At 46.0% G+C, this 16,287-nt stretch overlaps 1 protein-coding gene across 1 annotated transcript in view; it reads left to right on the forward strand.

The window, feature by feature from the left end:
* Nucleotides 1-3,015: 3,015 nt before the first annotated feature.
* The window catches only part of TPD52 (tumor protein D52), a 125,190-nt gene continuing 111,918 nt past the window's right edge, over nt 3,016-16,287 (forward strand). Inside the window, exon 1 of the mRNA XM_063392036.1 lies at nt 3,016-3,173. Within this exon, the coding sequence (XP_063248106.1) occupies nt 3,152-3,173 (22 nt within the window). The 5' untranslated portion in view covers nt 3,016-3,151. The remainder of the gene's footprint in view (nt 3,174-16,287) is intronic.

The raw sequence follows: 16,287 nt of genomic DNA on the forward strand, positions 1-16,287 counted from the left end.
ATAAATTAGTCTTAAATGTATATTCTGCAATATACATTGACTTTTGCAGTATTAATACTTTGACATCTTGGTCTTTATTCACTTCTGACTGCCTTGCCAGTTATTTTCAATGAACAGCTGATGTAGGGGGAATGTATTTTAAAACTAGGCTCTGACTCCACAGCAGGAGACCAAGCCTATCAGTACAGCAGAGCGCTGGGAAGGCTCCAGGCCCATGAGTGGGAAATGAAATGTGACGTACAGCCATAATGTCAGGTGTTTCTGTGTTTGCTGCTCTAGTCTTGTTCCCTGGGAATAAACATCCCTTGCACAGAGCAGGCCCAGTACCACTCAGGACAAAGTATTTTCAAGTCCTGTATTTAGGTGATTCAAAGTTCTAATAGGCTTGCCTTCTATAGAATCATAGGATGGGTTGGGTTGGAAGGGACATTAAAGATCATCCAGTTCCAACCCCACTAAAGTGGACAAGGACACCTTCCACTAGACCAGGTTGCTATACATGTATGTGTTTGTTTTTATTTCTATAACTGATTGGAGGAAACAAGAAGTCCCAGGCACTGAGCTCAGTACACCCGTAGTGCAACTGTCCTACACTTCTATCCGTTCTCATAGACACAACGGGACCTTCAGGACAGATCCAGTCTTTTCTTCTCAGTTCATGTGTTTATGTTCTGTGATCATAATTGGAGCCTGTAGGCAACATTCATACAACTTTTAGCAGGCTTCAGTTTGAGTAATAGACGCTTATTACAACAATTCCACCTCCTTGCTACTCAGGGCAATGTGTAAAAAGGCAATACATCATTGTAGTTGTATGGAGATGGTGGGTTTTGGCTGTCTCTCTTGCACCTAAAATTTTTCTGGGCAGGACAGCTGGAGATCTGCTTGGGATCTGGTATCACAGGTAGCCCCATTGCTACTTTAAGAGGGCCACAGCTGCTAGGGAAATTGAACAGCAGAGTATTCAGCAGGACTGGGAAGGGGGTATTTCTAAGCTTAGGCACTGAGTTCAGCAAACTGGCTGCTTTGCATTGAACAGGGCATTCCTCAGCGCATTCCTCAGCTGGGTGGGTGGGGAGTGTATCAGCAGTGCTCGGCTCTGCTCAGACTCGGGTGGGCTGCTGGCAGTGTTACTAGCAGAGGGTACTGAATCAGCTCTCCAGCAGTCCTTCCCTGATGGCTAGCTCTTGCTCTTCTGGATGTGCTCGTGAAATATCTTTTCCCCTACAAGAGGCAGTGAGATGCTGACAGCTTCATTGCTCTGCAAGTTGGTCCTTGACAGGAATTTCAGAGGCGCCAGGGCTGCTGGCAGTGAAAAGTACCTGCAAAGAAGGGCAGTTTTTATTGCTACTGATATTCTTCCACTGTGATTACAGATAATGTATCACAGATCAGCTGGTCAGTGGGAAAGCTTGAGACTTCAGAGACTTCAAGTGGAGTGTGGGGGAAAAAAAATCTCTTTTTTTTTTTTTTTTTAGTAGAAACAGATGTACCCTCTCAAATATCTATTTGAATTTATTTTTGAAACAGTCATAAAATATATCTGAGATATGTGGGATGAGTTTGTGTTGGGAGTCATATATTTGGGAAAAGACATAAACATGCAGGGTATAATCTGATTGACTTCCTATTTTCATGGCACCACTCTAACAACCTCCTGCTGCAACTATGTATATCCTAGAATATAAATATTTTTTCCTTTTCCCTAGCAAAAGCTCACATTCCTCAGCCGCCTTGTGGATCGAAAAGTACCTGGATTTGCTGCCACTGTTTGTTATCCAAAGCAAGGACATTCTGAGTTGGCACCTCATGACTCTCTATTGTGCTCTGCTTTAGCATGTGACTGTGCACGCTGAACGCTGGGGACAATTTGGCTATTCACACAGCCCTGCCGTGGAGGCCCTGCCGCTCACTCTGCACAAACATTGATCTTTTCGAACAGTCCAATCCATAGATGTCAAGGCCAGGGATTTGAAAAGGGTGAAGCGAAGATCTATTTGGTAGCTTAATATTCTCGGTAAGGCAGCCTGCCAGTGAAAGTGCATAATAAAACTTCTCTGCACCTAATGATATTTTAATAGAAAGAGCTGTGACTGCAGCTGGGATTGCAGCTAGAACAGTTGTTTTCTCTTCAGCTGCTGAAGTCTCTTTAAGGCAGCCATGACCATCAGCTTGCCTGGTGTAAATGCTAATGAGTTTTGCAGGGCACTGTCTAAAGTGAGAATAAAATCACAGTTTAACTTCTGTAAAGCAGCACAATTTGTGTGGGTGGGGTATATTTTGATATACAAACAGAAGGAAGATCCCACGGCTGCACAAAGGTGCTGGGGCGTGTCCAGAGAAGGACAAAAGCTGCTGAAGGGTCTGGAGCACAAGGCGTGTGAGGAATGGCTGAGGAAGCTGGGGTTGTTCTCCCTGAGAAAGGGAGGCTCAGGGGTGATCTGATCACTCTCTTCAACTGCCTGAAGGGAGGTTGTAGCCAGGTGGAAATCTGCCTCTTGTCCCAGGCAATCAGCAATAGGACAAGAGGACACAGTCTCAAGCTATGCTCGGGGTGATTTAGGTTGGACACTAGAAGAACTTTTTCACTGAAAGGAGGATTAGAGGTGGGAATGGGCTGCCCAGGGAGGTGGTGGAGTCACCGTCCCTGGAGGTGTTTAAGCAAAAATTGGATTCGGCACTTAGCGTTATGGTCTAGTTGACAAGCTGGTGTTTGGTCACAGGTTAGACTCGATGACCTCAGAGATCTTATCCAACCTGATTTTGTGAACTGGAGCTCTGGGCAGCAGGTTGGTCGCGCCTGTCCGCACCGAGCCGGTGCCACGCGGCGTCAGCCAGCACACGGCGAGGAGCAGCAGCCCTGCAGAGCAGGCGCTGCCTGGAGCCAGGACACGGCCGGTGAGGGTGTGACCGAGGGCAGGCCCGGGGGCGGCTCGCCCGCGGGGCCGCGCCGCGCTCACCTGCGCGGGGCGGGGCGGGGCGGGGCGGGCGGTGCTCGCTCACCTGGGCGGGACGCGCCGCTGAGTGACGGGCGCGGCCCCGCCCCGCGGGCACGGGCGGTGCCTCCGCTGCCACCCAGGCGCCGGCGGGGGCGGGCGGCGAGCCGAGCCGGGGCAGCCGCGACGGGCACCGGGACGGGCGCGGGGCCGCCATGGAGCCCCCGAGGGACCAAGGTAGGGCGGGGGCTGCCGCTGCGCCCCGGGCGGCGCTGGCGCGGCGGGGTCGGTAGTGCCTCTCGCAGCCCTTCGCTGCTCGGCCCGGACCTGCCCAGCCCAGCCCCGCGCAGCCCTGCCGGGCCAGGCAGCGCTGGGGCCCGGGGCGGTGCGGAAGGGGCTGCCCGCGGCCTGGGCAGGGCTGCGCGGCCGTCGGCTCGGGAAATGCGGAACCGGGGCCGGGCGGCGGAGCTCGGGGCGGCTGCCGGGGCCGGGCGGCGGAGCTCGGGGCGGCTGCCGGGCCCCCCCCAGCCGCGGATGCACGGGCAGCGCATCCCGGCCTTCCCGCGGCGCTTCGCGGGCACAATAAACTTTCTGCTTTCACCCTGCAGTCAAAGTAAAGCTCTGCCATTTTACGAGTGTGCAACTTTTGATTGACCAGCGCGGTCCGCAGGGTTTGCTCCCTTTTAATTCTCTCCGGCTCAGGGTTGCTCCACAGCTGGCAGCTCTGTTTGGGCAGCTGCCCCTCGGCCCCTGAGCGGCAGCAGGGTTGGTGCCTCTGTGGCTCTGTGGTGCTTCACTGGTGCGCATTTTACCTGGGAAGACTGTTGTCTTGGCTGCCATGGCTGCAACACTCTTCCTGAAACTTCGTGGTTTATCGAAACGCAAGAAACATTGGGACTGCTTGCCCAAGGGAGTAGTTGGTGTCCTGATGAAAAGTGACCTGAATTCAGGCAAAGTGCTTATTCCCATACAGGTGTATTACATTTAATCAACTCATTCATGAATCAGTTGGAGCCTTTTGTATGGTGTGGTGCTGAACCACATGCCAGCTGCTTTCCTCTGGACGAGGTAGGGCAGGCTGGGCTCACCAAGTTACCTGCCGTAAGCTGGCAGGGCTGCTTGGCCCAGCTCAGTGTCTGTGCCCTTGGGCTGATTTCATTCAGGGTTTTCTTGCTTGGCATGCTCGGGTTGGCAGGAAGCATGTGCCTGTGGCTGGGATGCTGGAGGTGCCCGAGCTGCTGGGAATGTTCCCCTTACTCTGCCACAGTCGAGCTCTGTGCTTGGCCAGGTGAGCTGCTCCAGGCGCCAGCCTTGATTTGCTCCCAATTAAGTGTTTTGAGGATTGTGTAGTACACTTGTACAATTAACAATGCCTTCTGAGTTTCTCTGTACTTGCAGAAAAGGTCAGGCTGTCTCTGCCTGACCAAAAGGTAATCTGGTAAGGGGCTGAATTGCCTCAGAGAGCTTCCTTCAATCATTTTGAAGTCCTGTGTCTATCTTCAACACAAATATAAATTAAAAACACCCCCCTAAAAAAAAAAAAAAAAAAAAAAAAAAAGTAAACAACCCCCAAACCATATTCCTTGGTAGCAACAAACAAAATTGTGACAGAAAATAGCACAACTGTCAGTTCTTTCAGAATTTTAATTCCAACTGCAGGAGCATTAAAACTGATTTCACTATTTGTCCTGAAGTTCTTGAGGCTCTCCTGTAAAAAAAGCAAAGGTCCTTATTGCAATTGCAGGGTCTTGAACAACTTCTGATGGGAAAGGACAGTAAAATAACGTGATCTTTTGAAAAACTTTAGTGGCAGTCCTGACACTAACTAGAGGTTTGTTTTGCTATTGTACTCATTTCTGTTATAAATTGCTTTGTACAGAGAGAGTATTGCACTTCAGGATGTTTACCAGAGTAGTGTACCTAGTGTGATGCAAGGGACTGTTACAGAGCAAACATGGTTCAACACCTTCTTCCTCTGCCTTAGTGGTGAGGTGGAGATCTGCAGGTACAGTGGGAAAATCTAGAATAGTTAACACACTTGTGCCATTTAATTAAAGGCCTCTAATACCCTGCCAATTAGACTTCAAAGACCACCTTTCTTGGCAAACTGGAGTGCTTGCATTGGAAACTGCTTGATGATACAATATTATTACTCACTAAAGCCAATGTATGTGGTGAAAGTCCAGGCTGCCAGGCCCTGTCTCTGGGGCCAGGATTGCCTCTTCCAAAAAGAAATTAATTTGTTTAAAATTGCGAGCCAGAGGTTGCACACTTTGTTGTTATGGTGACAGCTTTCTCAGATAGTGGTAGTTAGGAGGTAGGAAGAAAATCTAGGTTATAGTTAAGACTGCAGCCAAACTAGACAAGGCTAATGCTCCTGATGTAGAATGTACTTAAGTCTCTCCTCTCTCTTGAGGCTCTCTCTTGAGCAGTCAGGTTTGGTAGCAGTCCTTAAAAAGTTATTCCTACCTACCACCAGCACTCAGATCAGAATCACTGAGCAACTTTTCATTTGAAATGTCTTTGTTTTCAGTGAAGGGATATTTGGACTGGCTGGATAGCTTTATGTGATTCTTGGTACACTCCAACAGCCCTAGAAATAGGGCTCCAAGCACTCAGAGTCTCTTGCTCTGTGGTTACAGGCACCAAAGCAGTAGTGTTAGCTCAAGCCAAATGGATATAATATTATCCTGAGATGAGAAGTCCCTTCTTCTGTTGCTTTGCTTGAACTTGTCATGAAAAAAAACTGATTCACTGTATGGACTTAGTTGCTGAATAGATTAATAACTACAGTTGTGCTTTCACAAAGATGCTGCTGTCACCTCTTCCTCCCTACTCCCCCCCTGCCAAGAAAAACACAAAACAACCAAGCCACAGCCACACCTGATTTTGCTTGCAAAAGGAGTCTCTCTCTGACTTGCCACTGTTACTGTTAGTGCTGGTACAGTTTACCAGTGGAAAAATAAGGATGAAGCTGCCCCTACAGTGGAAGCAGTGTTTTGAATGAGGGGATTGTGCCGCTGAGCAGTCTCACAAACACATGCACCACAGCACAGTTGTCTGGTAATGATCCGTCTCCAATGTTGTGTTCAGGGGTTCCTCTTATGCTTCAGCAGTACTTCCCTTATGTAACCTGGTGTCTTTCAAAATCTTCTGGCTTTTGTGGTACTTTAGAAGAGTCGCAAAACACTGCATATGATTTCTTGAGACCCTATGTAAGCCTTTCTTTTCCTGGGGCCTTGACTTCCACTTTTGGAGCTGACAGAATGGACTTTCATATTCTTTTTTGTGCAGAAAGAACTTTTGCTGGCAGTAGGACAAGATTTCCTCCATTGTCCCATTGGACAAAGCTGCACATTTCTTGCTGCTTTATTTGTTTTCTTATCACTAGGTACTTGCAGTACTGTAGGTATGATTTTTTTTCCACTTAATGTGCAATTGTGAAATCAAACACTTGTAAGTAAATACAAGTGGACAGCTGTGGTGGGAACTGCAAAGGAAGAATGATTTCACTGATCTGAGTATCTATAACAGTGACTTGAAGATGACAGAAATACCAGAAGACTTACATGAGTAGGTCCCCTGAAGAGCAGCAAGCTTTCATTTCTTTTTCATGAAAAACTGTATTGGTAGGGGAAATGTTGTTCTGACTCAGGCTGGGGGTCCTGACTTGGTGGGGCGGCGTTACACAGTTATTTGATGGCATTGCTGTCCTCTCTCAGCCAGTGCATGAATGAGGTACAGAAATGTGGGGGATCAGTGTGCTGTGTTGGAGGGATGCTGGAGCAGCTGATGCACAACCGTTGGGTGGGCAGCTGGAGGCTGGAGCAGTGTCAGCTGTTCCTGCCTTCTGCAATGCTTGAGCATTGAAGGGTAACTTGAACTCCTCATTCATGCTCACAGCCACTTCAGTAGGATATGGGGAAGGGGGCCAGCCCAGTGCTCCAACTGTGGAAAGAATCTGTTGCTTGTGGTATGCATGGAACCCTGTTTCCTACAATGAGCGCTGTCCCGAGCAGTCAGTACAGTCCTTCACTCAGGCACAGTAAGCTCTACTCTCAGACCCTTTGGTGCAGGGAAAGCTTACCTAGGGATCTATGCTCTTTGATCCTTCAATGAGGCCAAGCTGTAACGGCTTGGGGCTTTTAAAATCCAATGTGAAACTGATGCAATTCCTTTTTGTTCCAGTTTCCCACACTTTGAAGCAGCTCACGGGTTCCCCCTTTCTCCCACTGTGAATTCCCACCAAAGCAATGGGAGGCCATGGAGGCTCAGGCTGATGTTTCTGGCCTACAATAAAGCACTGCAGCTTGGCTTTGGTTTGAGAATGTGCTGGTGGAGGCTGAACAAGTGCCTTGCTCTGCTTGATCTAGATGCTTTGTGGCTAAAGTGGGAACAGCTGGTTTTCATGGCTGAAAGTTGGCTGCCATATGTTAACCCCTCTCCTGGCCTGGGCACGAGTGCTGTTGAGCTCCTATGAACTGTGCCTAGAGGCTGCAGAGCACAGCCCCTTCCATCTGTAGGGGCTGTCAGTAACCACATACTGCACTACTCTGCCTTGGGAATGTTATCTCTATTCAATTTTATGTCATGCATATCTTCGTTCATTCTCCTATCTTGTATATACACTTTTCCCCGTTGTCTTCTACAGCTGCTGAATACAGCAGCCTTTGACTAACAACTTCTGCTTTGTGAGCCAGATGTCAGCATAGTCCCAGGAGGAGCTGGGTGATAAAGGAAGTGAGTGTTGGGGCTTCTGATGCTTTCTGCCGTGCCCTGACCCTGCTAGGTAAGGACAACACAAAACCTGCTTTGGCTGACCTAAGTGTTGTAAAGGCTGGGAAGGCTTTGTCCTCTTTCTTCACAACCATTTGCTCCTTTAACAGGAAGATGTCCTGACAGTTTTTATTGGCAGGAAGTCCCTCAGACAGTACAGAGAAATCTTGCAGGAAAACAAGGGACTAAATTTGCCATGTAAAATCAGTGAGTTGTTTGTGGATTGCTGATTCCTGAGGGTGCTGGACATTGCTGCAGGTAAGGGAGGGTATGTGCTATATCTCTTCAAAAAGTGATGTTTCCATGGCAGCAGATACAGTGCAGGGAATGTTCTTGAAAGCCAATGTTTCTTGACCAGTTTTCAAATGAAAATAGCCCAAACTCCTCCTTCTTAATTTAATAGGAGAGAACAACAGTGTCAATTGCTGAGCCCTGTGCAGCAGACACCTGGTGGATGTGGGGTTTTTGTACTTTTATGAGATGCTTGCCTCCAGGTAGGAGAATGATGACCCCACTGTTGCCTCCACTGGTGTCTTTGTAATATAGGCATTTCTGATTTGAGATTTGCTATATGGAGGAAGGGAGGTGTTTACCCTTGTTCTTTTAATATCCTGCAGTGAGTAAGCAGAAAAATGTCAAAGGGTGACTGAAAGGGAAAGCAAGCATTAAGTGAGATTAAGCACTAAATTGAAACGCTCTTGTTCAGCCAGCACTGTCACTCTGTGTCAGTTTCAATTTAAGTCTCCAGAGGGACAGCTTTCTCTCCTGTTAAAGGTGGAGAGGGTCTTCAAAATTGCTCTTATTTGTGTGTGTTAGCCAGAGTGATTGGGAACCTTCACTCCAAAACCTTGTATTGGAGGGCAGGCTTTCTACTGCAAGTCTTCTCATTGAAAAGTGCTGCAGTAACAGACCAGCTACCCAGAACTTTCTAATCTGGATCTCTCCTGAAGGTTCAGTGTCACTCCTGCCATTTCCTCTTACTTGTCTTCCTCCTTTTCCTCTGCCTCTGGTTAAGGGAGCATAAGTGAAAGAATATATAGCTGTGTGTTGGTTTTGGATGTTTGGCAGGATGATAACATGAGTTGGGCTAACTGGTCTGGAGTATCCTTGCCCTGCTATGAAAACACTTCTGGCAGAGGTGTAGATGGCTGTATGGATTTTCTGCTAGTACAAGTGGTGGCAATCAGCTGCAGGAGTCCCTGGGTGGGGTAGGGGGAGCAGCACAGCACTGGCTGCCAGCAAATGCTGGTGTGTTGAAAAATGCTCATTGTGCTGTTACTTGCTCCTGAACAGAATGGGGTGGATTGATGCCATGTAAAGAGAAACCAGCACTACTGCTGTGGTGTGAATGCTGTCTCTGAAAGAGCTTTCCTGTTTTGCAAGCTATTTTAGAGTGTGAGAGCAGAGCAGTAAGTGTCCTTGGATGCTGACTGACAGTGGAGTGGCCCAGCAAATGCTGCCTTGGCCGAGCCGGGAATGCTCCCTTTTCTGCAGAACTGAGGTCTGTAGGAATGTGCTATATGACACATGTGGTTTGGAATGACAGGCTTCTGAATTACCCCTCTCCCTGCAGAACAACAAATGTGTACTGTGCTTAAAAACTTCATAGATAAAGAGGAAGCACACTTTGTGTGTGTACATGGAAAGAAAACCTGTTTTATTGTTAGTGTAATCGAAGTTTTAACAATCTAATTCAGGAATTGCTTAGAAAAAGACTATTATGCAGATGAAGTCTTAGTAATAATGAAGTTAACATACAAACTTAGTTTCTGCACCTTTTTTTCGGTGGTTTACTCATCCTTCCCCTGGCTTCTGAGGCTGGTAGTATAATTTTGGTGGTGGCAGCAGTATTAGAGCAAGTTGTCGTATTGTGACTCCTTTTATGTGAGGAATAGGATGGTGGTGATTTCTTCCTCACTTTAGGATCCACTGGAATCCTTCTGTTAGGTTTGCTTTTTACACACCTGCTATATCTTTCATGGCTTTGTAAGCTCTGTGTTTCATCCAAATCTATTCTATAAACTGCCTTTTATATATGCTAGATATTATTTCTTTGCTCTCTGTTATCTCTAAAATAGTTTTGTCCAACTGCACATCTCCACTGGTGACTGATGACTTTCTTACAGCCATGGGGTCTCCATTGTCAACCCTGTGTTCTCTTACTTGCACCGTGCCTGTATTCTCACATTCTGTGTCTCTGCTCTGAGACACACCAAGTAAAACAAAGCCACAGGCAAATGAAGAAGGGTAGAAACAGAGAAAGCCTGACAAGCTTTTAGTCCTGGGGCCTTGCAAACTTGGCTCAAAGCTTATGTCCTGTAACTAGCAAATGCAGTGTTGTACTGTGGAGTGGCAAAGAGGCTGGGGAACACCTGCAGCTTGCTGGGGGTGGTGAATTAGGCAAGCAGAGGCAGAAGAGCAGGTGTTTTTCCTGTTTTGCTTTCCCTTGTCTAGCAGCTAGAGGGAAGTGGTGCTTCATCAGAACCCCTTGACCCCCAGACAGAGATGAAAAGATGTGCCAAGGGAGGCAACCTGAGCTGTAGTGGGTTTTTTCAGACAGGTGCTCCTCCTGTGCTTTGCTAGGATTGGAGCCCATGTGTGACAGTGATGTTGGTTCATGAGAAAAAACCTCAAAAAGGTTGAAAACAAAGGTTTGTAAGTAGTTTTCTAACTACTCCTTAGCCTGGCAAAGCTGTGTATTTCACTTGTGAGCATTGGGATGTTGCTTGTGTCTGTTTTGCACTGTTTCCATTTTTCCTAAAGTATTTTAATTAAACTATTAGCAGGGGTCCCAAGATGAGCAAGAAATTATCCTAGTCATCTCTCTTTGTGTGTTCTCTGCTTAAATGTGTATCACATCATGACATTTGAAAGTCTTGATGAATTTGAAACTGCCCTTATGCTTCTACTCGAGTCATCTTTGTGTGGTGTTCATTGCAGTATTCTACAGTAATCCAGTCCCTGGGAATAACTTATAGTAGTGGACATTTGCAGCTCTGCCAGGACAGGCTGCCTTTGAAGAAGGCCATTTCACTGAACTTGCATCTTCTGAGACTCTGTAGTCCCTGCAGGAGTACATCAGTCCTGATGCATCCCTTGCTTTTCCTCACACAGGTTCCCAAGACTGAAACTGCACAAGGACTTGCCTATAAGTATCTTCAAAGAAGCTGTCCTTTCAGTAGGAACTAGTACTTCCTACTCAAAAGAAGGGTTGGGGCTATGAAATGGGCACAGCTCCCACTGGCTAGAGGGCACCTTTCTCTCTAGTGTCTGTATTATTATGCAGAAGAGAAATCCCTTCAGCACATCTCAAAAGTGTTTTGCCTACATCTGAGGCATCTTGAGAAGCAGGCTGAAGGCAGACCAGAAAGCCCTCAGATCAATCACTGTTTTTTAACCTGCTGAGTGCTCAGAGTGCTTTGATTACTGCTGGCAGAGGTTAGTTCTGTGCCTGCACACACACAGGCCTCAGTCTGCGTGAGTGGATCACACGCCGCTGTGCAGGCCGTTTCCATAGCACCAAAAAAATCTGCGCCAGGCAGTCCCTGAAGAGGCTTTCCTGAGCAGCTCTCAGGAAAGTGAGACGTGCATTCAGGGATGAGGAGCATCAGAAGTAGTACCAGCCTAGGCCTGGGATGGGAATGGAGCCTGGTTTAAATATTGACTTTCCTGTTGCCAGATGTCACTGTCTTGGCAGAAGGAAAATAGGCTGTTTTACTGCAGCATGCTTTGCTTGGAGCTGTGAGCTCTTAAAAGCACCATTCATGCTCTGTTTCGTCTCCTCAGCAAGCTTGCAAGTCTTATGGTCCAAAACTGTTCTTTTTTTTTTTTTTTACAGGGAGTTTGGTCTTGATTAAAAGAAAAGACCTAAAATGACTTCTTGTCTTTCTCTTTAGACTGCCCTGATGCCTGCAGGGCAGATATATTTGGTATATTTTACCTTCTTGTACTCTGAGCTGTGACAAGCCTTTTTGTCTGTTGCCTGTCCAGACTCTGTAGGTGCTGTGCAGCTCTGGTATCCCAAGTATGTCATGTATGGGCCCTCAAGAAAGGGGTGGGTCCACCTGCTGTGTTCAGAGCACTGCCATGTGGTCTGTCACCACCTCTGGAGACACTTGGAGGAACAGGGAACAGAAATTCCTGCAAAGGACCCCAAAGAGAAGTGTCTGGACATCTGAAGAAGGTCACAACCCCAGCTTGCTGTTGTCTGAAATGGCAAACTGCTGGTATGCTGCTGTTTGCCAAGCAGACGTTCATCCCTAATCTTCTTGTTGAGCAAGACTGAGCACACTGTGGGTCTGGCTCCCTACTTTTTCCAGGGCTCAGGCCATGCTTGGATCCCTGCACACTCTCTTCTTCCACCAGCTCCTGGTGTATGGGGACCTCAGCCCCCAGCTTAGGCTGGGGGGTTGCATCCCAAACCCAGGTTAGGATGTGTTGTGGGGGGGATCCTGTGTGTTGTAGAAGTTGTAGTTTATGTAGTTTAACTGCCAGAAACTCTACTGCACTTCTAGCTGGCTGCTACTGTCATATGATTTAAGTGCAGTAATTTGGAAGGAGGGGAATGCTCTGAAACATTACTGTTGTTTTCTCCGATAAAGCAGTCCTTAACTGCAGTAAAGATGTGTTTTAGATACCCACTCTTAAACCTCCTTGCCTGAAAACTCTGATGAAGGAATAAACAGTCACTGCTACCATTTAAATAGCTGTTTATAGCAATCAGTCCTAAATACTAGCCTTCCTTAAAATACATTTGAATTCCTTAGTGCATTTCCAGTAACTGCTGAAGTACAGTAGGGACACCTGTCTGTACTTAGTGAACTGCTGCTTGAACTTTGTATATTGATCTCATTAACACTTGATGTAGCAGTACTAGTGTGGACACTAAGCAGGTAGTAGTACTCTTTGGAAAAATAAAAAGCAGTGGCTGTCTCTTTTTGATTATGGTCTTGATTTTTAGATACAAACAAATCCTGATTTTTAATCCTGCTTCCTGTCAGTTTAATCTTTAAATATTCAGTCAGCGTAGTTGTTTTTGATTTTCTGGAGGAATCTCTGATTTCTTTAGGGGGAAGAATTCGGTTTTAGACTGTGGCATCTCCCAACAGTTGACTTTTTCCGAAGAAATCAGTCTACTGCAAATGCATTCTTGATTACTCAGTTCCAGCAACCAGTGCTGACATTCAATATAAGTTTGTTTAATTATGTTTAACATCAAAGGAATAAAAAGCCAGCAGCTCACCAGGCACATAACAAGTGCCAGAGAGGTGCTGCATGTATTACAGAATGTGGCCACTGTGTTCTGGGCTGCACTAACTGCTCACTGATGGGATTGGTTGGACAATACAGAGCCCTTCTGTAGAGAAGCAGGAGTTTCATGGTTTTGCTGGTGTATGTATTGGGATCCCTCAGGTTCAAATGTGGTTTTGACAGCTTGGTTTTAACAGTCCAGCAATCCTACAGGGAAGGTGGTTTGTGCCCTCAGAGCATAGCTGCAATGGTAGGTGAACTTTCTGCCTAATGCACCTCTCTGGATGCATTGCTTAAAAGACCAACTTCTGAGTATGAACAACTGCTGGTTGTTCATACTCTTAAGTGTGTAATTTGTTCCTGTAAATTATTCTGTGTTAAGGCAACCTGCAGTATCAGTCCAGGCTGGGGAATGAAGGGATTGAGAGCAGCCCTGCAGAGAGGGACTTAGGCTGGTGCTGGTGTATGAAAAGCTGGACGAGTCAACAGTGTGCACCTGCAGCCCAGAAAGCCATAACATATCCTGGGCCTCATCAAAAGCAGCAGCGGCCAGCCGGTCAAGGGAGGTGTTTCTGCCCCTCTTCTTGGATCTCGTGGGATCCTACCTGGAGTATTGTGTCCAGTTCTATGGCCCTAGAACAGGAAAAACTTGGACCTGTTGAAGCAGGTTCAAAGGAGGGCCATGAAAATCATTGGAGGGATGGAACACTTATCATAGGGGGAAAGGCTGAGAGAGATGAGCTTGTTCAGCCTGGAGAAAAGAAGGCTCCAGGGAAATCTTATTGCAGCCTGCCAGTAGTTAAAGGGGGCTTAAAGATGGCAAGAGACTTTTTAGGAGTGCCTGTTGTGGTAGGACAAGGGGTAGTAGTTTGAAGCTGGAGGAGGGTAGCTTCAGAGCAGATAGATAGAAGTTTTTTACTATGCGGGTGGTGAAACACTGGAACAGGTTGCCCAGAACGGTGGTGGATGCTTGATTCCTCAAAACACTGGAGGTTTCTGGTGGTCCATTGGACATTTGGAAGGTCCAATAGAAACAGTAGATGGAGCTCTGAGTAACCTGGATCTAGTTAAGATGTCCCTAGCAGGGGAACTGGAACTCCCTTCCAACCCAAACCATTCTATGGTAAAACACAGGTGCTGACCAAATCTTTAACTGGGAAACTTACACCACCCTTAAAAGGTATTTGGGGCATCCTGCTTTGGTGCTATTGTGTGTGAATTGCAGATGAACATGAGTACTGTGGTTCATGAGCAGTGGTGAGCAGGGAGAATTAGTTTCTGCGCATTTCTGAACGGTAGCAAGTGAAACCAGTTGGAGCTGATGCTTTGAAGCTGAGCGGTTTCGACTGGCTTCTGTGCCTGTCACTGTGCAGGTTTTTTGGCATGACAGATTTTTGGAGATTGTATAAGAAGGAAAACAACTTGAGTGTCAATGGAATCAGCAGAGTGACGTGCTGAGTACTTCTTCCATGGTGAGGAAGTGTTTTTGGGATAAATGGCAAAAGGGAGAGCTTTAGTGGAGTGAATGTAGAGATTTCTTTAATTCTACTTTAGCACACTGATACGTGAAGTCTTTAATATGCTTCTGTTTCTTTTATAATTCAAGACCAAACTTCACCCTGGTGAATCCCAGAAATGTGCTTCCCTCTCATCCCCAATAAAGAGTATTTTCCTGTTCAAAAGCAATTTTTGAGAAAGTGAAAATATGAGAAGAGGGATACAAAAGTCAAAGCAAGACCTCTGTGAAGCTAAGAAGACTTTTTATTATTTTTAGAAGGGAAAACTGATGAATTAAGGATAGAGCAAGTGTCAAGTAAAATAACTTCTCTAGTCTTTCTGTTTCAAGGTAATAGTACTGGAGAGGCCTTGTTTCCCCTTCGTGAAGGTGATGCCTGCAGCATTTCTGAGGGATGTGATGGCTCCTTAGTAATAACGCTGTGTTACAGCCTCCTGCTACAGGCCACACTTGTGGATTGACAACTGAGGACTAGTGGCATGCAAGGCAGTTTCACCTTCCACCTCTTCAATATCCTGGTCAAGTTTGTACAGAATGAAAAATTGTGAATTGCATTATTCATAGCTGTTTAAGCTCTGAGTTATTCTGAGTGGTTTTTTGTGCTGATGGCTGAGCTGTGATGTGACAAACCTGATGTAAAAATAACCTGGGTACCAGCTAGAAAAATCCTTAAACATAAAGTTTGAAAACTTTATGGATCCATTAAACTAGGACATGACCAGTACTCAGAGTATATATAGGCCAGGCTACGAATATATATATATATATATATATATTTGTTTGACATTTACAGTTGTGAAATGAGCTGTGTGGTGGATTAGCTTGTTAAGTAGGGAATGATGCTAAACTTAGATTTCACATAGCAGTGTAAAGCTTTATTCTCAGAGTTCACTGATGTTCTGTTTCAGGTCAAATACTGGGAGGAGGCACCTTGTGGAACAGTGCAGTTCGGGAGCAGCTGCTCACTAAAATCAGTGGAGGCATGCTTTCTTTATCAAAAAAAACCACCAACCACAAACCCCAACATAAAAAATCCACAAACAACCAAACCCACATAAAACTAAAAGAATGCACCAAATCATCCCCTCCCCCTCCTTTCTTTCATTTCCTGTCTATTTTTAGAGATGAAGCTCAATGTCCTTTCAAACTTTGGTCCTTTAAACCTGCACTTCTTTTCTCCCCCTCTAGTTTCCATCACATCAACTGCACCAGAATCAGGAAAAGTGCCTGCCTGAATTTGTGTTCATTAGATAGGTCTTTCCAGTTTTGTCCATTGTTATATATTTCAGTAAAATGAATGATTAAACTCATTCTACTTACTTGGCTTTGCAATATAAATGAGGAGCCTGCATGCTTATCCTAAGCATGCAGATATTTAGGAAAACTTCCCTTTGTGTGGAATGGACTGGAACACAACAAGATGGTGCAGAAATTAATATTGCTTGGAGATCTTGAGAGATTAGTACTTTCATGATCTGAACCTGCGTAGGTTGTTAAAAAAGGAAATACAGGTTGCTGTAATGTCACCCAGCAGCAAAAAAGTAGCATCTCATGTCCAAAGTCTGATCTGATGGAAGTGGATATGCTCAAGTCTTCCAGGACCTGGAAGTCCTATAAAGCTTTATGTCTTTTTGTGGAATCATCACTGGACAAACTTGGTTGAACCTTTTCTTTTCCACCTTCAGGTTTTGGAGTGATGAGTGTTTTATGACTGTCTGTTGATTTATGTGACAGGGATATCTCTCTAGGCTAACAGTTTCATTTAATTTACTGTCCTAGTGTGACTTGGAGTAGGGGCAAATGTCTCTT

The sequence above is a fragment of the Prinia subflava genome, chromosome 1, assembly GCF_021018805.1.
Source record: "Prinia subflava isolate CZ2003 ecotype Zambia chromosome 1, Cam_Psub_1.2, whole genome shotgun sequence".
Taxonomy (NCBI): Eukaryota; Metazoa; Chordata; class Aves; order Passeriformes; family Cisticolidae; genus Prinia; species Prinia subflava.